Genomic DNA, 22,706 nt, shown 5'->3' on the forward strand with positions numbered 1-22,706 from the left:
TTGTACAACATAATTCATTAAACAAATTATCTCGATCTCGCTATCTTTTTATATATCAACACGTAATTATTTAAGTCGAATAAAATGCAAAGACTAAATATATAGAATTTGGCTTATCTTTGAATGTATAAAAAGCTGAAACTACTATAGGATTCACCATATTAATGAGCTGAACATTGTATAAATATACTCTATTATCTAAGTGTTGGTAATGCTCAATCCCACATAGTTTTGGAAACACTATTGAGAATGATATTTAAGGTTTGGATTTTGCGCTTCCTTGTTGAGTGAAAGAGAACAAGGGGACTCTCGCGCGCCGCCGCCGTCTCGTCTCGGGTCGGGTCGTGTGTGGTTGTGGTCGTGGTAATAAGTGTCTTCGACACGTCCGCGCGGATACTATCTTTTTAGAGAAAATTCTTAAGAAACAAATGCAATACCAATTTTAAAACTATCGCAACGTGAAATGGAAAATCGCAACGACACTGTAGACTATCGCAACGCGAAATGGAAAATCGCAACGACACTGTAGACTATCGTAACGCGAAATGGAAAATCGCAACAACACTGTAGACTATCGCAACGCGAAATGGAAAACCGCAACGCGAAATGGAAAATCGCAACGCGATTTTCAACTATCGCAACGCGAAATGCAGCACGAATTTGCGATACTGGAGATCGCGTTGCGAATTAGAAATCGCATTGCGATTTTGTTGGTCATTTTCGCAAATCCAAAAAAAATTGGTCAAAATCGTATATTATATGGGATTTTTGGTCACTGAGATTATTTTCTCTAAATTATATATAAAAATAATAATACAATAAGTAAGGGTTTTCATGCACGTACTGACGTACATAGTGATTTTTTCCTGTAATATTTTGACCATCAGTGGTTCATTTTAGAAAAAAAAAATTTGACATTATAGAAAACTTATATTGAGATGATAATCTCATTTTAATTTATATATTAATATCTTGATTATTAAAGATAAAAGGTATTAACATATTTTTGTGTCGGGTTGATGTGGCTTTTATAGGTAAATTATGTGTTTAGTAATTAAACTATTAATTATAGTCCGTTCTAGTATTTAAACTTTAAATTTTTTTTAAAATCATATATAAAATTTAGTTTTTATTTCATTTTAATACATCGCCGTTTAAAACTTTATGTTTGTTTCATTTTAGTATCACATTCATAATTTAACGTTAAATTTTGAAAAGTTGAAAGTTTAGGTACTAAAATTGACCAAAAATGATAGTTTAGACATTAAAACAGATAAAAGATGATAGTTTATGTGCCAAACGCATTAAGTTTTTAACGGCAATACTAAAATGAAATGAAAACTAAATATTAGGTATTATTTTGAAAATTTTTAAAATTTTATGTACTAAATTCATAGTTTACCCTCATTTATAATGGATAATTTTATTAAAATATAGGAATAAGATGCAGATTTGTAGGTGTCGGGAAGTAGTAACGAGGAGCCTTTTTCTGCGCAATAGCGCCACCTTGTCTTCCCAGCCATGGAGCATCTTTTACTTTTTCTTTTTTCCTCTCCTTTATGCTCTGTAAATATTTAGATTTATAAACTTCGAGTTGCATTCAAGATCAATCAATAAATCATATGCTTTTCTTGAAATTTTCTGTCAATAAGAGTATTTTGTTGCTCATTTCCTTTTTCTGCAATGGCCGCTAAATCGATGGAGGAGGTGAGTTATTCTTTTTGGATTACGTGGCTCTTTTAGATTCTCTTCTGTTTCTTTTTCGAAACTGAAGCTGCTTTTGGGTTAAATATAAAGAAAGTTACGTTGCTTCTTCTTGAGCAGAAATAATCCTTGCTAGATGCTTAGCTTCGATAAATGTGAGAAAATAATAATAATGGAGGTGTTTTATACTGATGATCTGTTTCCCGTTTCTTAGGAATTCGCTTGTTACTGCATATGGTTGGTTGAAATTTCATGGATGTATGATCTAGTTTTTCTTCCATTGCTTTATCCATTTGTGAAACATGAATTCTTGTTTGGTGGCTGCGAAAATGTATGAAAAGGAAGATTGTTTGCCTTCCATTCTCGCATTCTCCTTTTTTGCGTTGCTTTATTTTTTTGAGTTATTTTTTCTATGGAAATGGAAACCTAGATATTTTTTTCCATTGCCGAATTCCTATTTACGATTCTAATTATTTTGATTTATTTTCTTCAATTGATGCAATAGAAATTCTTTATCTCTGAAGATTGGCAAATTGTATATGGATTTCCTTTAACGTTCTGATGGTAATCTTCCATCACCGTGATTCTGAAGATGAATAGAGAAAATCTGCCTTGACTTTGAATGAAATTAAAAGTGATTTTCTAATTTGTTATGTCATCATTATTGAAGTTTTGCAAACGCTTTAATTTTAACGCGAAGTTACTTCCAGGGGAAACAGATCTTATCAGGGATGGTTGGAAGCACCAATGTGCCCGTTAACATTTCATGTTTTGAGTTGATTAAGCCAAGCTTCGATGAGACCAGCCGCCATTGTTCTCTCGGTAAGGATATTCGTGATCAATATGATGTTAATTGCCTGAACTCAGTCTGGTATTAAGCATGTGCAATGAATTTCTTTTCTTGAAATTTCAGATGTCTTGCCTATTGTAATAGAGGAGACTTCATTTCCAATGAGAGAAAAATGCAGGTTAAACACTGCACATGTAAGTTCATGTCAGACCATGTGTTGAGTACTTCAAATTCATTCCAAATGAGAGAAAATTGCAGCTTAAACACTCCACATTATATATTTTCTAAACAGTATTTTTGGTCCTATTGATCTCTGTTTAAAAGCTAGTTCTAATTTCTGTTTTCTCTTACTGAAAAAATTATCTTAAAACAAAACTTCAGCAACCAATTGACTTGCTTTTTCATCGTTTCTATGCTTCTATTTATTTTCAATCTCTTTGTGCAGGGCCAAGATGTCTATAGCATTTCTGTGATGCCGGAGGAAGGAAACAAGAATCCAAAATGTACACCACAGTTAACTTTTCTGAGCCTTGTAGAAGTTCCGTTTTCGTCTAAAAACCAGATTCGTGTGGATGCTCAATTGAGTTGTCACAACTGCATCGATTTGAAAGTCGATAGTGAAGATGCTTATTCATCTTGCGTTCTGGACATAAACATCGAGAAGGAGATACCTGACATACTTACATCCACTGATGAAATTGTTGGAAATTCAAAAAGTGAAGGTGTACTAAAGGTAAGTTTGATATTCCTATCTTTATATCATGAGTTTTAAGCAAATTTCTCCTTTTTAGAGGGCATATTCAGTCAAGTACAGATCATACACTTAGTATGGAATATACAAAATTCAATTATTTAGTCATCAAAGCCCTGATGGTTTTCCTTGGGTGTTGGTACTTCTTTTTCTTTTTCACTCTTAATACTAATGTTAGGTCTCAATGAAACAGCATTTGCAGAAGGTGCTGCAGAGACAGTCAAGCATAAATATAGGTGAGAATTCATACAGCTTTGGAACGATACCTATTTGGAGGCCTGTAAACATTTTCTAATACCTATTTGGAACAATAGTGTCCCCATCTTCCTTATAACCAATGGAATAATTTTCCATTTCCTTGATCTGGTCGGTGATTGCTTTATTTTGCATAAGATTTTCTGGTTTCTTTAAACAAGAAACCATCCGAAAGTACGGAATATTATGTAAACCAAGCTGTTATAGTTCAGGTTTCAAATGTTTCATAACCATCATTTAATGTGGTGGTTTGTCAATTAAACTTCCATTTTTAAATGAGAATTACAGCAACTAGCAGAAAAAAGAGGTTCCCATGGTGATTCACAATGATTGCTATTAGAGTCGAAAACATGTGAATCTTCTTGTAGTGGATTTATGAGCCAGATCCCTATAGGGAATTGGCCCTAGTGAGGATTCCATTTGTTTAACTATTACTTCAAAGGGTTTTGAAGAATTCAAAGATCGAACTTTATTTAGTCATTTCTCCGGATCAGTGAACTTTTTTAGCTACACGAGTGTTTTTGAATTTGAAATCGTATGCTACCTTTTGTCTGCAGTATTTTTTAGTTTCACAAGTAGGATCTGTCCAGGTCTTTTGGTTATGCATCTTGCATGTTTTATTCTTCATTCCTTTGGTACCACCTTTGGAACATAAACACCAAGCTTGATTTGAATAGAAAAATCATCGGCCGAGAGGGCTCAAGATGCACCAATGAACAGATGGAAAAGATATAGACGAGCTGCATCATTTGATTCAAGGAAAATAGTCCTCCTATTCTCAATCCTGTAAGCACTTGAATTCTTAGCAAACAAACAGTTTGTTTTTGAACTACATATTTTTCATAAGTGGTTCCATTTAGTAACATTTTGTTCAATATAAGCATCTTTGGAAATAACCCAATTTAGTAACAAACTCCATGGTTCTACCGTGATTGACCAGTGAAAATATGTTACTAAAGACTAACTGGAACCATAGAGACCCAAAAATGAAAATATTTAAGAGCTAGTTGACCACTATGAAGGAACGATTTTGCTTAGAACTTGTAGGTTTGGGGTGTTAGGGTGATCGAACACAAACCCTACTACTCAATTATAAGTAATTGAGTTTGAAGCCGAGCATGAGAATGGAGTTCATTTTCACTAGTTAAACGAGCTTCATCGAACCTAATTGATCAAGTTTGAGCAATTCGATTTTCGTGTCTTGAATTTTGAATTGAGCTCAAATTTCTTACAGCATGTACTCTGCTCAACTCGGTTACACCCTTACTCCTAACCTAACCGGAACAGTGAAATTAGGTTTGCTTGCAATTGCTGATGGCTTTTGGGCAGTGACAGCAGATATTATTCAAGTTCTGCCTTAAGGTTTCCTAGTACTAAAAGTAATCAGAATAGTCCCTTTCAATCAATGACATTGCTTTCTTTCTTTTTGGTTCAGGTCAAGTTTGGGGACATTGATATTGATTTATCTGACGTTGAGAGTTAAGGCAAGCTATTAACGGGTTCGGGTTTTCGGATGTGAGCACCGGATACGGTTATGTTCATATTTTTTCATAGATTTTCATGATGATCAAATCCTCGACTCGTGTCTACCGTCTTCTACTTTATGCTTTTGAGCATTTTTTTTCTTGAAATTTCTTGAGAACTCGTGTTTTGAGAACAAATACTTTAAGTTTAGCTAGCGATTCAAGTCGCAGTCGCGTTTTCGGTAATGTCCCGTTTATCGCTATTGCGGTCATAGTGGACACTATTGCGAGTCTAGCGGGTATATCAGAAGGCAATGGTACCGTTATTTCGAGGGCGCTATCGTGGTCGTGGACCGCTATTTAAAACCCTGGTTTAGCTTTTAAATGTCAATAAATTTTCCATCATATTTTTCACTGTAAATATGACTAGCTAGTATAATTTGCACTTTTATCATTTGCCAAATGAGAGTTTTACAGTTATGGAGGTTGAAGAGTTGTGCTTTGAACTAGATTCGGTATAATTTTGAAGGACACATTTTAAATAAATAGAAAGTAGAATAATCATGTTTCTACACATTTAACGGCGTTATTAAAGATCACATTTAATGGCACCTATACAAAAAATTTACTCGATACCTAACCACTGATATGAATATCATATGAACAACATGGATTATGGATATCACATGAACAAATATTAACACCTTAAGCTTAGAATGTTTAGATTTATTCGTAATATTTAAAGGGCATTGATATTGCAAGAACATATTTATATCAAAGTGCAAAAATAGTGTCAATTGAACCCATTTGACCCCAAATCAATCCCTAAGGCCTATGATGTTTTCAATGCATTATTTAACACCATTTAGAACAATTTTTAATGTCAAAATTATCACACGAGCATGAACTAAGCGACCTCAGCAGAAAAAGAATTATTGTTATTCCTTAAGATTTCGCGTTCGGACATCAAGAATACTAAGGTGTGAGCGTTTAATGATAAAACTCTAACTCAACCTTCAACCTTTTCTACGGAGATTAGTATCTCTAAATGAAGTTTATGGCATGAAGAAGAAGATGTTTACCTTAAAAATGAGTTCCAGCAACACCAAGAATCAAAGATGATGAAGAAAGTAAGAGGAAAAGAGGAATGGTTAAGTAGACAAAAGATAAGCAAATGAGGTAACTTGACCCCTATCTAACCAAACCCATGTCTAAAATAAGGCTATAAGCCGGGTAAAAAATCTAATTAGTTTCCTTCAAAGGTAAAATTTCTCCTTTGGTCCTCTCTCTTTCCTCCCTTACCCAAAATCGCCCTTAGGCCACTAATTGAGTTCCAAATTCTCTATATCAAGGCCAACCCTTAACTAACAACACAAAACAGCTTAATCTATATTTCTCTACCTTGGTCAACCCTTGAAGGTTGACTAAAATACTGAGTCGATATTTAACGTAGTTCAATCTTATCATAGAAAAAATTTATTAAAATATAGAGATAACAAAAAATTCAAATACATGAAATTCTTTACATACTAAAAACTCGATATATTTCATAAACATAATGTATACTACATACAATTCTTCCAACATCCTTAAAAAATTCATCTCTCAAACATAGACCTGAAAGATTACTTTTCTCTAATAATTCTCTCACAAACATATACTAACCATTTATTATATAACATACACAAAACTCCTTTCGCTCAATATCAATCTCTTAACAATAAAATATAAAGTAAAGAGAAAAATAATAGTCCATATCCCTATTGGTTTGGCCATTGTTTTACATTAGTCCTTCCATGGCAGCTGCAATTGCAAATATTTCATAATCTGCAGCCTCCATATACCTTGGCATCCACAGCCATCATAATTCTTCTTCATCCTTTGTTTCCTCTTCGTCCGCTTCTCGATTTCCGTCGTTGTCGGACATCGAACCAATTTCATCGATACACGTCTCGAAGGAGGCTTGACACCAGTCTCAACATCCCCATCATTCATTGTAACCAATGCAAGCCCTTTACTCGGAAAACAATATGATTCTCGTATTATTTTTTTGTTTTGTTCAATGTGACCCTCCAACTCATAAAATAAACATAATGTGATCTTTTGATCAACGTTTTTCGTCGTTGACCATTACAGTACTGTTGTGTCAATTCACGATGCTGACATGGTGGTCCACAATACTGCCACCACTCAGCCGCCAAAAAAGTTATTTATCATCACCTACGGGTCAACAATATCCATAGAGCAGATCAATCGAAATCAATCCAATTTAATTAAATATATTCCGTTAAAAAAATTGATTTACTAACTTGTATCTTTTATTTATATCAATTCTTTTTACATGTATATGAGTAGACACATATATTAGTGATATAAAATATTGGTAAAAAGGTATAGATGTCTACGTACTTTTGAAAAAAAAAATTAATGTAGTCCTTGTATTATTTTTTCCTAACGTGGTCCTCTAACTTAAAAAATAAATTTAACGTGATCTTTTGACCAATGTTTGTTCGTAGTTGATCGTTACGATACTGATGCGACAGTTGACAGTGTTGACATGACAGTCCATGGTACTGATATGAAAGTCCAAGGTGATAAATTAACATGACAAATGGGCTAAATTTATAACTCAAACATGACAGCTGGATTGTCACGTGAGCACCCTGGACAGACATGTAAGCACCATGAACTAACACACAAATACTATAACGACCAACGACGAAAAACTTTAGTGAAAAAAGCAAATTAGATTTATTTTCTAATTGAATGATCACATTGAAAAAAAATATATGGGACCACATTAATTTTTTTAAAAAATTACAAAAAAAATTACACTTTTTTATCTAATTTTTTTATATATAGATGAATACAAAATTTCATGAACGACATATTTAATAAAATAAATAATAAATATAAAAATAATTATATTTCAGTGCCTACCTTAGCCAACATGTAGATCCGTCAGGGATCATTCGTCTATTTTCGATGCTACTGTCATTAGAATATGACTAAATATTTCTTCTTCGGATACTAATTACTTCAATGCTCAATCCTCTTTTAAATACTTCTAATTCATTAATGTTAAAATTTTCGTTATTTTCTCTAGAGGTTTTAAGTTCGAATATTTATATTATAGAATGTGTAAATTTTCGATAATTATAAAAGATTTTAAACAAATATTATCTTATAATCATCACTGGAACTGGTGATTTAGTAATGGTCTCACAAAAGCCAGTCCCTTAAGGAGACAAAACACACTAGGTTGTAAGCGAATCGAGTAGAATTTAAGTATTGTTGAATCTAATTCGATTCAGAACGTTCAATTCAAAAAGTTCAAATTTAAACTCGAAACTATCAAACTCAATTTTACTCGAAAATTCGGGAATTTAAAATTGTCAAACTCGACTTGAACTCAAAATAAATAAAAAAATTAAAGCTCGAACTTGAGCTTAGTTCAAAGTCGAACTAGAATATGAAACATAAGTGGGGGAAAAGAAACTTATTCAAACTTTAGTCATCATTTATATAATTTATCCTAAAAGAAATTTTATTTTTTAAAATTATATCTAACGTTTAGTTTAGGATTCAATTTGGTATCCATCCTTAAAAAACTAACAGAACTATATATATTTTTCTTATATTATATTCCTCTAACCAAACACGATAATCCAACATACTCAATATTATATTAAGTAATATTATATTATTATAATATTTAAAGTTTAATTACATTATGTGAACCAAACTACTCCTCATAGTTATACTTTATTATTTGTCCTATTTCACTATAAATGTGTAATTTTAATTTGTTTTCATAAATGTTGGATACATCCCCTTTAGGGTGCGTTTGGTTCACGGAATGTAAGATTACCAGTGGGAATAAAAGATTACCAGGGAATAAGATTACTGTGAATGTTATATTTTGTGTTTGGTTGGTTTAGCAGGAATGTAAGATTACCGTGTTTGGTTAAAGGAATAAAAGATTTTTAGAATGTATATTTGACCAAATTGTCCTTATTATATATTTGTATAATATTACAAATTGTAAAATATTTATATATTTTCTTTAAAAAATTAAATTCATAATATTTATATAATTTTTTTTACAAAATTAAAAATATAAAAAATGTTTAATGAAAGGGTAAAAAAATTTTAACCTCTGAACTTCATATAAAATTTTAATTATAGATTTTTTTTTGTAAATCTAAAATAATTTAAGGATAAATTTGTAATTTAACCTTCGTAGAATTTTTATTATTCAATGACAGAAGAATGATATTTTTGAAAAAAAAATAAAAATTTAAGGGCATTTTAATCCAAAATGCCGGTAATGTTACAATACCTAAGGGAATGGAGATAATGACATTCCCGGTAATATACCCCAAAAAATCTACTATTGGTAATAAAATATTACCGGGAATGAGATTCCCGGCTAACCAAACATGGGAATGTGGGATTCCAATCCCATGAGAATCCCACAATCCTTGAACCAAACACCCCCTTAGTCTTACCTCGACTCTATTCAATAATTTATAGTTATTTTTAATATTTTCAATTTTTTAAATGCATGTAAATACATCAGCATCACTCTTTAAAAATGGAATATTTTGTATAATTGGCTAAACATAAAAGGTCAAAATCATCTAACAATCCCTATACTTTAAATTAGTTATGGACTTAGTCCCGCTCTAATTTTCTCATTCTTAAACTTTATATTTTAAAAAATTTAATCTTAATCTAAACAATTATTCCTAAATCTAATAAGTCAAATTAAGTTTTCGCGTTACTATGAATGTGTAATCTTGAAAACTCACATCACTTTCATGGATGTTGGATATATCAACAGACTGAAGGGATGGATGTATCCGACATCCATAAAAGTTGTAAGAGTTTTTAAGATTATACATTTATAGCGAAACAGGACGAAAAGTAGAATAGAAAGACCCAACTATGAATAATTTTAAAAATTACACATATTTGTGTCGAATACAACATTCATCTCTAAATCCAAATAACATAACACAAAAGCCTTCACACCCTTGGAGACAATTGTTCTCTACACTCAAAATCTGTATTAACTTTCTGCAAGTGAAAATCACATAAAAGAATACTTGTAAAACATGGTTTACCTTTTAAACCAAAGACAAGCCGAATGTTCATGTTTTGCATGCCGAGTGTTCGTTCAAACATTTACGGGTCCATCTTCAGCGAACTGCATGTTGAATCGGAGATTTACGTCAGTAGAATTCGAGGAACTAATGCAGTGATCCGGATTAAAAGCTAAAAGCAACATATGGCTTGCAAGCTAATCAAGTTCGAGAACAATGCAAACTACACCTGTCATAGCTCAAGGTGGCACGATCTTGAACATCATAATCTCCTAAAAACTTTGATTGCATACTACAACTCTTCTACACCTCGAACTTTGATTGGAAGATATGAGATGGGATGAAACTGCATGCGCTATAAACTCATGACATGTTTAGATGTTTTGGGGGTTCTTACAGGGTCATATCCTCGTAACATGTCTAGATAAATGTTGGACATAGGTGTCGCGGAACAGATATAATAACACCAAACATGAAGAAATGCATTAAAACATTATGGAACGTTAAAATGTTCAAATTTACCTTTCATTGTGGGTTTGTCATATTTAACTTCCCCCTCATCTTCATTCTTCCATTCGCTATCATCGTCGTCATCACCCATTTCAGCCCTTCCGTCATTTCCTTCATCACTTTCACTAGCTGTTTCCCATTCTGAGTCATCTGTATCCGGTCCGTACATGTCACCTGCTTCACCGTCACAATGAACACCCCCAAGTTTAATAGCCGACTCTCTAAATAACCAAGCTGCACGCATTTGCTTCTTGACTAATCGTTCGGCATAGTCAGGAACCTTATTTTGCCTCAGCGTGAGATCTGGGTCGTTTGACTGAGAGCATTCATTTATGAATAGAATGGCATCGAGCAAGCTTTCTTTAGCTAAAGCAAGCATGTCATAAGCCTGAGCTCTTCTCCATAGGCTTTTGGCATGACGGTTCACTGGATTGTGAAGACACAATGCACGAGTAGCATCACTTATGGCAGCCAAGGGTTGCTGCAATAGGAGATGACACTGAGCACGATTACTGTACAGAACAACTCTCTCCTTCTTGGATCTAATTGGACACAACGATATTGCTTCTGAGTATTTTGATGCTGCTCCAGATATATTTCCCGACGAGAAAAGAGAGTTCCCTTCGAGCTTGACTACTAAAGCAGCAGCCTGTTTAATATGGAGATCCTCCTTTGGCATATTCTTTTCCCACTTCAATCTTTGCCTCGGACTCAATAGTTCTTCAATCAGTTCTTTCGTACGGTTACTAAGAGAGCCATGTATCGTCCCTTGTGATTGAATGCATTCCTGAAGAACATTAACAATGGAATCTCCAAGTTTCTTGTGATCACCCAGAGCCGTAATCTCCGCTAGGTCAACAAGTGCAGGTACTGCCTTATCTATCACCTGTATAACATATATGATGAGTTTTATGGATAATATCATAACTTCAAGAATAAAATCCGAACAAGTACACATGGCAAAATTCTTCGTGGAGGTAAGCTATTTCAAAGATCATTATATCAACATATTAAAACTTATTCTTGGACTTCATATGAAAGCTTGAGCGTAGTGATCTAGCTTTCCTTGTTAAATTGGATATAAAGTTTCTCACCCAGATACGAGAGGAATATACCTTATGGCATGTACTTGGATCTTGAAGCAACCAAAGAAGACAATCGATAGCCATGTACTGCCAATCATCGGACGAGCAAGCAATATTACACAATGCCTCAATAATACCAGGACAGCTAGCAACAGGTCCCCTACCAAGCTTATGGTGACAGATGGTTCTTAATAAACCAATACCAGCTGGTGAGTTTTCATTAACGAGTCCACCCCACATTCCCGGTAGTTTTACAAGAAATTCGGGTTTGCATATGGTGGGAAGAAACTCGGGCTTGAAAGCGAAGCAATTAATGAGTTGAAGGGACCAGCATTGCAGCTGACTTGCCCATTCTTCAGCTTTCCTCGACTCCATTTCAACACCACCCATACCACGAGTAAGCAGATCACAGTGATAACTTAGCCTTCTATCAACATTCTGATAAAAGTGAGAGTAAACTATTTCCAGTGAACTCATTGCAAGCTGAATGGAGAGCTCGAGAATTTCTCCATGACTTGCTACAGCAGGAAAAGTGCTTGAATATGTAGCCAAGTGTCCTAGGGCTCGAACTGCCACTCTTTGTTCAACCCAGGTCAACCTCCCTCTCAGAAGCTCAACTAAGGGAGGAATTATACCAGCATGCACAGCAGTTTCTGCAAACTCTTCCATGTTCATGGTGTAGGATCCAATAATATGTGCCGCGTAATAAGGAATATATATATTTTGGTCGTGAGAAAGCCAGCGACGGTTCTTGAGACCTTTCCAGATCAGTGCAGCCATGCAATCGAAAATCCCCAACTCAATGAATTCTGGATCATTAGGATGTGCCATGGCAGTATTCCAAAGGCCACTGATGGGAAGAACCTGACCATCATCATCTTGCGAAGGAAGATCTCTAAAGAATTTCAGAATACTGGCTCTGCGCTTACTAGGGTTTCCTTCTTTCATAACACAGAAAAAGCACCCCGGGTATGGACAATTCGGAGATACCTTATCCATGTTTAGATTGTTATTGGCATAAGAGTCCTATGGCACCAATTATATCTCTCACGACATGAGAATCATAAAAAAAAGCCTTAACACTGTATGACAATGATAAATATAATTAGCATCTAGATTGCAAAGGAAGAAATCTTAAACATTGAACATTTAAAAGAACTTCTAAATACATGGAATATCGGAGTATAGGGACATAACCCTCCAAGGGCAATCCAAATGCATGGAAAAACCTTTCAAAAGTTCAAACATACTTGTGTCTAACACTCGCACCCGAGTCCAGGTAAAATAGCTCATTGCTTAGTCGATTGAACATTCCTGATCGGAAAAGCAATACACGGAACAGAATATGTAAACTAAAGCACTCATTGTGTGGAAAAGATTTTATTTTCTTTCCACTGGTTTCCCTTAAGTAAGCATTTGTATCCAGTTCCAATATCAACTGAAAGAATACCTAAAATAATAGAAGAAAGTCAAAATGATTCCATTACTTCTACAATGCTTAAGCTAACAAATACAAGGCACGAAATGAAGATCATGGCATGAACAAGCAAAGGGCACGATTCTGAACTCAGCTACCACATTTTGCACTCAATTGGATCTGAAGTACGAGTTCTTAATTAATATCCCAAATTCCCCACTAAACAAACAAAAGGCACAAAGAATGATAGGAAAGAGCACTCAGGTAATCGAACAATCCAGCTAAAGAAACAAAGCCCAGAATTTATTGTTTAAAAAAAAGCATATCAGTAAAAGACCAAACCTTTGTGGCTTATATGAACAGTAGAACAGAACAATGGAACACTGAACTACTTTGAAAATAGACTTCGGGACCAGAAAAAAATACCCAGAAATAAGAATTCAAAAGCGCGCGCGCACACACACACACAAGAGAGCAAGATGATACCTTGGAAGAATATGGAAAGGCACAAAAAATGAAAAAGCTGTTCTTTTTATGTTTTCAATTTTCAGTGATATAGCTTTCAGATCTTTGCTCAAAATGTGAGTTTGAAGAAGCTACGAGAGAGCCGAAACTATGGAGTTACTTTTGTTTGTCTTCTATCTCTTATGTCTGATTCTGGGTAAGGATTCTGACAGCAAAGTGAAGATCTTACAGCTACCGTAATCAACACTTTTTTTTCTTCAAAATTCATATAAAAAAAGGGAGAAAATACGCTACAATTGAAAAGAAACCGAATAGTATTAGTAGTGTTCTAATTCATATTTATTGGTAAACTATACATTTAGTATCTTAACTATCACTTTTATTTTGTTTTAGTCACTCAACTGTTTTTTGTTTCAAAATCATCTAAAGTTACGTTTTGCTTTCATTCTAGTCGTCCATCGTTAGGAAAATAACGATAATACTGGTGTGTCATCATTAAATTTAAAAAATATCATATCTATAGTTTCATTAATTTTTTTACGATAAATGATTAAAATGAAACTAAAATGAGGTGTTAGATATAATTTTGATAAAACAATAGTTGAGTTATGAAAGAACAAATGTATCGTCTTTTATTTCTTAATCTGAATTATTCGATGAAGAAGGAAAAAAATGAACATTATTTCTTAATGTATCGTCTTTTTTTTTCTTCTTTTTGGATTTAGATTTTTATCTATATCTGATTCTAGTTTTAATGGAAAAAAATTAATGTCAAGAGATTACCTTGAACAGTAAAAATGTGTGGGAAAATGATGAGTATGATTACGAAGTGAGCTATTGGAAGGTTATTCATAACACGATAGTTAATGCGATTTCATAGAATCCAATAATAAAATCCACCATGTACTTGTTTTAATATGAAGCATTCGATATTTTAGTAAATTCAGTTTACTGGGATTCAACAAGTGACTTCATATTTTAGTAGTTAAAAGGAATGTCAGTTCGAACACCAACAACTATAGGATATTTAAACGTTTATTATCAAACGATTGAGAATTTTTAAATAAAGAACGACGGATTGTGAATTTCAAGCAGGAAGTGGGTATATTTGAAGTTGTTCCAAAATGGTTTGGGCTCATTGACAAAACAAGTGATGTACATGTAGAACTATGACGGTTTGGGTAATGGTTTATAACCATAGATATGTTGAGCCCAAATCTCAACTATTGGATTTGGAGGACCTAAACATACACCATTCTCAAGATTCAACGGCGGCCTGTAACCTATTTTCCTCCTATATATACACTTTTTTATAATAATACCCTTTTTTATTCGTACACAATGTAATTGAGTAATTAATTCCTAATCGGGTTTTGTAAATGCTTTGTTTATGATGATTTAGTAATTAGAATATATAATGCCATATAAAAATAAATGGCTGTCCCTTTTTTTCATATCTATGGGGTAATGGGGAGGTAAGATAGTAGGCTACCCCCAACACCAGGTTAAGAGCAGCTTCCGTAAGAGACCTCCGAATTATGAAATGCCATATAAACTAAAATAAAATTAATGTTAAACTCCAAGGGTGCGTTTGTTTCACGGAATATAAGATTATCAGTGGGAATAAAAGATTACTAAGGAATATGATTATTAAGAATGTTGTATTTTGTGTTTGGTTGGTTTAACAGGAATGTAAGATTACCGTGTTTGGTTAAAGGAATAAAAGATTATTGGAATTTATATGTTATTAAATTGTCATTATATATTTAATTTTTTAACAAGTTGTAAAATATTTATATATTCTCTTTAAAAAATTTAAATTCTTAATTTTTTTTACAAAATTAAAATATAAAAAAGTTTAATGAAAGGGTAAAATTTTATTTTAACCCCTGAACTTCATATAAAATTCTAATTATAGATTTTTTTATAAATCTAAAATAGTTTAAGGATAAATTTGTAATTTAAAATTCTTAAAATTTTTATTATTCAATGACAGAATAAGAATATTTTTGAAAAAAAAATTAAGGGCGTTTTAATCCAAAACGTCGGTAATCCAACAATACCTAAAGAAATAAAGGTAATGACATTCCCGATAATATACTCAAAAAAATCCACTATTGATAATGTAAGATTATCAAGAATGACATCCCAGCCAACAAAACAAGAGAATATGAATTTTAATATTATAAAAATCTCACATTTTCCTAACCAAACACACCCCATAAGTAAAACGTCTTGCACTTGAGTTGTTACCGAGTCTAATAAAGTCTCGTCGACTTGCAATATTTATAAAAATAACAATATTTTGTTTTGAGGGGGGGGGGGGCGAATGGGAGGGTTTGAAGAAATGGTCCAGGGGAAATTATAAAGGAACATGTGAAATGAAATGTAATAAATATTGATGGGATGGGAACATCAGCTTCCGTACAGTTGGAAGGGCGGCACAGCTCCGGTCAGGATATCAGCCCACCCACCTATCATCCCCTCTTGCACATCTCATCCTTATCTCATCGTCACGTCCTCTTTGTTGCATGTTGTTTTATCTATCGTTGGATTAGATAAAAAATTATTATTAAATCTTATATTAGTTAGCTATCATGTTTTTAAATGTTTAAATATAATCTCGTAACCTTGTGAAGGGATTAAGGTAAATTTTATTCATGCGTTATTGCTTTCGTCCGGCCTGATCTATGTTACTTGTGTACTATATATATTTCTTCCTTTTTAATAAAGTTCATAAAATTCAAATCTTCTTTGGATTTTGGTAACAATGTGTTTAACTATTCACATCTTCTTTGGATTTAAGTGTCACATATGCGAAACCATATATATATATATATATTCTTAAAATGTATTGTTTATATGATTATCTATTGGGTAGAAAACGAAAAATGTTAGCAGGATAACTTTACTTGTTTATTCCATCGTTTGATGTGAATATGATGTTACCCAATTTATGTACTTAGAGAAAAAGGGTTAAGAGTGGGCCAAAGATCATGTGGGTTCCCTTTGACTCAGTGGCATGATTTCATTAGTATGGGGTCAGGCTGACTGCACACCATCACAACACAAGAGAGGTGCAACCGTGATAAAAGGATATATATAACTAGATGTAATTATACATTGTAAAATTTAAAAATTCTACATTCTTTTAGTTTCGTTAAATAAAAGAAAATTAAAGGTTGATATTAATAGTAGAAAATGAAAGTGGGTAAGGGAGAAATACAATAACATAATATCCGAATAAGTTAAAATAAAAGCTTCAAAATCTCAATAATATGAAAAATAAAAAAGAAAGTTGGTGATGATATTTAAAGACATTAACCATTGCATTCCAATAAAATTTGTAAAAAATTCAAAAATTGTATTTTTAATAAAAACAAGGTAAAAATATTAAATCTCATAAATTTAACATTTAAATCACCTAAGATTTTGTTTTTGTATGGACAGAATATATACTTGATTGATATATTGTGTTCTCAATTCATTCTATTTGTATCGGTATACACTAAATTCCAATAGCGATACCGAAATAACACATTATAACTTGAAATTTGCTTATGGTGTCGATATTTTCATGGGTAGTGTTAGGTATGGCTCATAAATATACCAGTAAAGAGGACAGGGTTGATTTTGTAATTATGTACCAGGGTTTTCTATTATAAATAGAGATGTAACCTAGACCTAAAATATCATTGAATAAAAACTTCTAGCGCCGCCTAGGCACCGAGGACGTAAGCACATTGCCGAACCTCGTAAAATTCTCGTGTTCTTTTGTTTTCTTTACCCGTTTTCGTCAACAGGTAGTATTGATATAACCTATTAGTTTGGTTTCACTATCACAAGTATAATATAAATATTAAATGCACCAAAGGGTCAAAACAATGTTTAAACATGGTTGATATCCTATCAAACTTTACCTAATCCATGTGCAATATATATCATAATCAATGACAGTCCAAACATGTATCAAAACACCAATTTCACCATGGATTCATCAAAGTATAAAAGACCACAAAAGCATACTTGTTTTACAACATGTACTCTTTACTATTTGGTTCATCTTGTAACCACTATATGCCTATTATATCTAGTCACTTTTCCTATTTTTCATGGATTAAAATATGGGTTAACATACCTTCTCCTAATGTTATTCCATTTCCTTTAAACATTATGCAAACGTAACAAAACATGGCATACATATCTTAATTATATAGGGTATGCATAGTCATCATTCTAGTAGTTTAACCAAAGACAGATTGTGAGTGATTTACCACCTTCAAAATACAATCTCGAATACATTTATAAGTTCAAAATTATGTGAAAAAGAAGAAAATAGAGTAAATTAACATAATGAGATAATTTTGACATGTATCATGTATGTATGTTAAAGGATGGTAGTATGTTATCAACAAGAAGTTAGTCAAATGGGATAATGCACTAGATTCTTTAAGTAAGGTAAAGTATTTGAATCATTGTATTTGTGAATGGAATAAACTGAGTTGAGAAAATCTTATTTTCCTCTACAATTTTCAATCTAAATTAATCGATCAATAGATCGATTACCATTTAAAATTTTGTTCTCTCATGTGAGTGTAAAAAGGGATTTATGGGAAGGAAAAGTGTGAAAAAAGGGGGCAAGATTTTAGCTTTATCTACAACTGTTTCGTCAAAGTTGAAAAATAAACAGTGGGTGGGGTAGTTCTGCGGTGCGGCGCCTAAAAAACGGCTAATATACGGCGTGACCGGTTAAACAAGTGACAGGTTAAAATTTATATCGGTTATGTTATATTATTTAACCGGAAATATTATAAAGTACAATAACATACTAGGTAGCGCTTATATAATGTAATAGGTAGCGCTTATATTTACCTATTTTATAAGTAAATCGGTATATTTATACCGATAGTATTGCAAATTTACCTATTACATTATATTATATTGAAAGTGTCCATACTTTTTATAAAAATGATCGATACTTCTTTTAAAGTTATGTAATTTATGTTTCAATTTTTTTAATAGTGTTTCATGTTTTCCACCTACAATATTAATTTAATAATTTCATTTTCACAAAAAATTATTTAATTGTTTTGATATTTTATAAAATATTTTTTAGAATTTTTAATTTAATAATAATATATATCGTAACGTAAAAAATAAATCATTAGACGCTTATAATTACTAAATTAATATCTTAAAACTCACTCAAAAGATAACCTTAAATTAATGTTTTTCACAGTGAAAAAAGTATGGACACTTTTATAAAAAGGATAGACACTTTACAATATAACCACTACCTATTACATTATATAAACGATACCTATTACATTATATAAGCGCTACCTATTACATCATATTTTTACCTATTATATTGAAAGTGTCCATACTGTTTATAAAAAGGATCGATACTTCTTTTAAAGTTATGTAATTTATGTTTCAATATTTTTTAATAGTGTTTCATGTTTTCCACCTATAATATTAATTTAATAATTTCATTTGCACAAAAAATTATTTGATTATTTGATATTTTATAAAATATTATTTAGAATTTTAATTTAATAATAATATATATCGTAACGTAAAAAATAAATCATTAGACGCCTATAATTACTAAATTAATATCTTAAAACTCACTCAAAAGATAACCTTAAATTAATGTTTTCCACAGTGAAAAAAGTATGGACACTTTTATAAAAAGGATAGACACTTTACAATATAACCACTACCTATTACATTATATAAACGATACCTATTACATTATATAAGCGCTACCTATTACATCATATTTTTACCTATTATATTGAAAGTGTCCATACTTTTTATAAAAAGGATCGATACTTCTTTTAAAGTTATGTAATTTATGTTTCAATTTTTTTTAATAGTGTTTCATGTTTTCCACCTACAATATTAATTTAATAATTTCATTTGCACAAAAAATTATTTGATTATTTGATGTTTTATAAAATATTATTTAGAATTTTTAATTTAACAACATTAACCAAAGATAATAATATATATGTTTATTATTTTTAATTTAATAATAATATATACAACATCAAACACATTCCAAGCTATAAATTATAAGCTAAAGACACTTGAAGAAGCAAGAGAACAACTATCCAAGCAATCAAAAACGAGAAAATCCCAACATGATAACAACTGAACATATCATATCAATGTTCAAACTCAAGTTGTAGATTTTGATTTCCTTTTGCTTGGTATCATATGAGATTTGAATTTTGATTTCCTTTTGCTTGGCACCATATGAGCTTTGGATTTTGATGAGCATCGGAAGTATTTCGGACATATGATTTGGGTGGTACTCAGAAGCATTTCGGACTTATGATTTTAGTTGCTATTTGTTTACCACCCAGATCATACGCCCGAAACGTTTCTGACGCTTTAAAGTTGACCAAAAAAATACAATGGTCGGGATTTCCCTCGCGTTTAAACGTTGGAAATAAACAATGGAAATTAGGAATAATCAATGATAACATGCATATTGGCTTGGGCTAATATTTATAGTGGAGTCGAAATATATATTGAAATTCAAACTCAAATTGAAATTTAAATTCAAACTCCAATTACATATGAAATGAATTTGAAATGCAGTGTTAAATTGAACATGAAAATTGCATAATTGATTCATACTGTTCAAGTAACATGCTTTATGAACCATCAAGCTAAAAGACAATATTGATTGAGTTCAAAGCTGAGTTGTGAGTTGATGGAGTTGTCACACTTGTCACATGGTTGGAATAAAGTACTCACATGCGAGATAGATTGTTTTGTTATACATAACCCATCTCAACGAAATTAATCCAAATAATGTACCCATAACAATGTTCAATTAATGTACCCACAACAATGTTTAATTGATTTGTTGTTTAATTTTCAATTTGAATTATTTAATTTAATAATTTCATTTGCACAAAAAATTATTTGATTGTTTTGATATTTTATAAAATAATATTTAGAATTGTTAATTTAATAATAATATATATCGCAACGTAAAAAATAAATCATTAGACGCCTATAATTACTAAATTAATATCTTAAAACTCACTCAAAAGATAACCTTAAATTAATGTTTTCCACAGTGAAAAAAGTATGGACACTTTTATAAAAAGGATAGACACTTTACAATATAACCACTACCTATTACATTATATAAACGATACCTATTACATTATATAAGGGCTACCTATTACATCATATGTTTACCTATTATATTGAAAGTGTCCATACTTTTTATAAAAAGGATCGATACTTTTTTTAAAACTTATGTAATTTATGTTTCAATTTTTTTAACAGTGTTTCATGTTTTCCACCTACAATATTGATTTAATAATTTCATTTGCAGAAAAAATTATTTGATTGTTTTTATATTTTATAAAATATTATTTAGAATTTTTAATTTAATAATAATATATACCGTAACGTAAAAATAAATCATGTGCTTTTCTCCGTTCTTTGTATTCTTTACTATCATTCCTTGACTGTGTGATGTAAGGTTCCTTTTCAGCATCACTCATTGAATTCCATTTGGACCTCACATCTTTTTTCACCTAATATTAAACATAAACGTTTCTTAATCAATACATTAACACTAAATACTAATACTACTCAATGTCAATTTCATTTTACATACCGAACCGCTCTGTGTGCCATCTCCCTTCATCCTTTTGCATTCGGCCATACTGTTAACATTTAAAATTTGTAATCAATTTAAAGTTTATCGATACTTTAATCCAATTACCATTTCAACAATAATAACAAAAAGACATTGATACTTACTAGAAGTACATATATCCACCCTTTGGTTGCTTTCGAGTCTCGGCCTCAATTTCAAAGTCATCTGCTCCACCAACAATTTTCCAACCCATTGACTCCATTTTTCCTTCATATATCAGTTTACGCAAATCAAATTATTTTGTTACATACACTTTTCAATATACAAATATAGATAACTACTCTTGTGGTAAAACGGTTTTCTTCAAAAGAATTTGAATGGCCACACCAAAATGTGTCGGCACATTTATACAACCTATAATATCATTTTCTACCTATAATATTTAATAAAAGTATCGACATTTATATTTTTCCTTGAATATCTATTTCTACCTGCAATCGGTCCCAAATGCTTCCTTACTCCAAAACCCCAAACAACACATAAAAAACCCTATCGCGATTACTGTAATAATAAAAAATTAGGGTTTCGACAACATACTTTTCGATTCGACTGCAGCAACAAACAAACAAACTTCGCTTTAGAAACGCCTTCTGAAACGCAGCAACAATTACTCTTCGATTTCAAAAACTCGTCCGTTCTATCTTTTTTCAGAGGATATTTAGCTATGGCCTTTATATTTTCATCGGATATGTTATTTATATTTAATCGATACAAATACAAAAGTGTCGATACTTTTATGTCAGGTGTCGATACTTTCGAAATGATAATTACCTATTTATTTGAAAGTGTCGATAATTTATTACACGTACTTACGAAAGTATCGACACTTTCAATATATCCGGTATCATTTTACCGGTTTTATCATTTTGATACCGGTTTTATCATATTTTTACCTGTTATATCGTTGTGGATCGATATATTTTTTAAAGTATCGACACATTATAGGCGCTATAACTGCTTCTCTTTTAAATTCACAAAGTGTCGATCCTTATATAACGTATCGACACTTTTAAATTTACCGGTTTTATCATTTTGTTACCGGTTTTATCATATTTTTACCTGGTATATCGTTTTGGATCGATATATTTTTTAAAAGTATCGACACTTTTTAGGATTTAAAACTGCTTTGAAAGTTATGTAATTTATGTTTCAATTTATTTAATAGTGTTTCATGTTTTCCACCTACAATATTAATTTAATAATTTAATTTACACAAAATTTTATTTGATTGTTTTGATATTTTATAAAATATTATTTAGAATTTAAATTTAACAATATTAACCAAATATAATAATAAATATGTTTTCAACAGTGAAATAAGTATGAACACTTTTATAAAAATGATATATACTTTTTTGAAAGTTATGTAATTTATGTTTCAATTTATTTAATAGTGTTTCATGTTTTCCACCTACAATATTAATTTAATAATTTCATTTACACAAAAAATTATTTGATTGTTTTG

The 22,706-nt window shown here is 31.6% G+C and overlaps 2 protein-coding genes across 2 annotated transcripts; one reads left to right on the top strand and one right to left on the bottom strand.

Annotated features, from left to right (window-relative positions):
* The first annotated feature begins 2,419 nt into the window (after positions 1-2,419).
* On the top strand, positions 2,420-5,322 carry LOC120169544. The gene is made up of 6 exons (XM_039177664.1): positions 2,420-2,526; positions 2,618-2,688; positions 2,940-3,227; positions 3,439-3,481; positions 4,178-4,286; positions 4,936-5,322. The coding sequence occupies exons 1-6, from the start codon at positions 2,436-2,438 to the stop codon at positions 4,994-4,996; spliced, it is 663 nt and encodes a 220-aa protein (XP_039033595.1). The 5' UTR covers positions 2,420-2,435; the 3' UTR covers positions 4,997-5,322.
* Positions 5,323-9,981: 4,659 nt separating this feature from the next.
* LOC120169973 lies at positions 9,982-13,718 on the bottom strand. Its single transcript, XM_039178044.1, has 4 exons — positions 13,570-13,718; positions 11,697-12,748; positions 10,594-11,467; positions 9,982-10,175 (listed from the first exon to the last, which is right to left on the bottom strand). Exons 2-4 carry the CDS (start codon positions 12,663-12,665, stop codon positions 10,168-10,170), a joined length of 1,851 nt encoding a protein of 616 aa, XP_039033975.1. The 5' UTR covers positions 12,666-12,748; positions 13,570-13,718; the 3' UTR covers positions 9,982-10,167.
* Positions 13,719-22,706: the final 8,988 nt, after the last annotated feature.

The sequence above is a fragment of the Hibiscus syriacus genome, unplaced genomic scaffold, assembly GCF_006381635.1.
Source record: "Hibiscus syriacus cultivar Baekdansim isolate YM2019G1 unplaced genomic scaffold, ASM638163v2 tig00111769_pilon, whole genome shotgun sequence".
Lineage (NCBI taxonomy): Eukaryota > Viridiplantae > Streptophyta > Magnoliopsida > Malvales > Malvaceae > Hibiscus > Hibiscus syriacus.

Coding starts and splice junctions, on each gene's coding strand:
- LOC120169544 (XM_039177664.1), top strand. CDS start 2,436: ATGGTTGGAAGCACCAATGTGCCCGTTAACATTTCATGTTTTGAGTTG. Junction 2,689..2,939: donor GCAGGTTAAACACTGCACAT/GTAAGTTCATGT, acceptor CTCTTTGTGCAG/GGCCAAGATGTCTATAGCAT. Junction 3,228..3,438: donor AAAGTGAAGGTGTACTAAAG/GTAAGTTTGATA, acceptor TCAATGAAACAG/CATTTGCAGAAGGTGCTGCA.
- LOC120169973 (XM_039178044.1), bottom strand. CDS start 12,665: ATGGATAAGGTATCTCCGAATTGTCCATACCCGGGGTGCTTTTTCTGT. Junction 11,468..11,696: donor ATCCAAGTACATGCCATAAG/GTATATTCCTCT, acceptor TATGTTATACAG/GTGATAGATAAGGCAGTACC.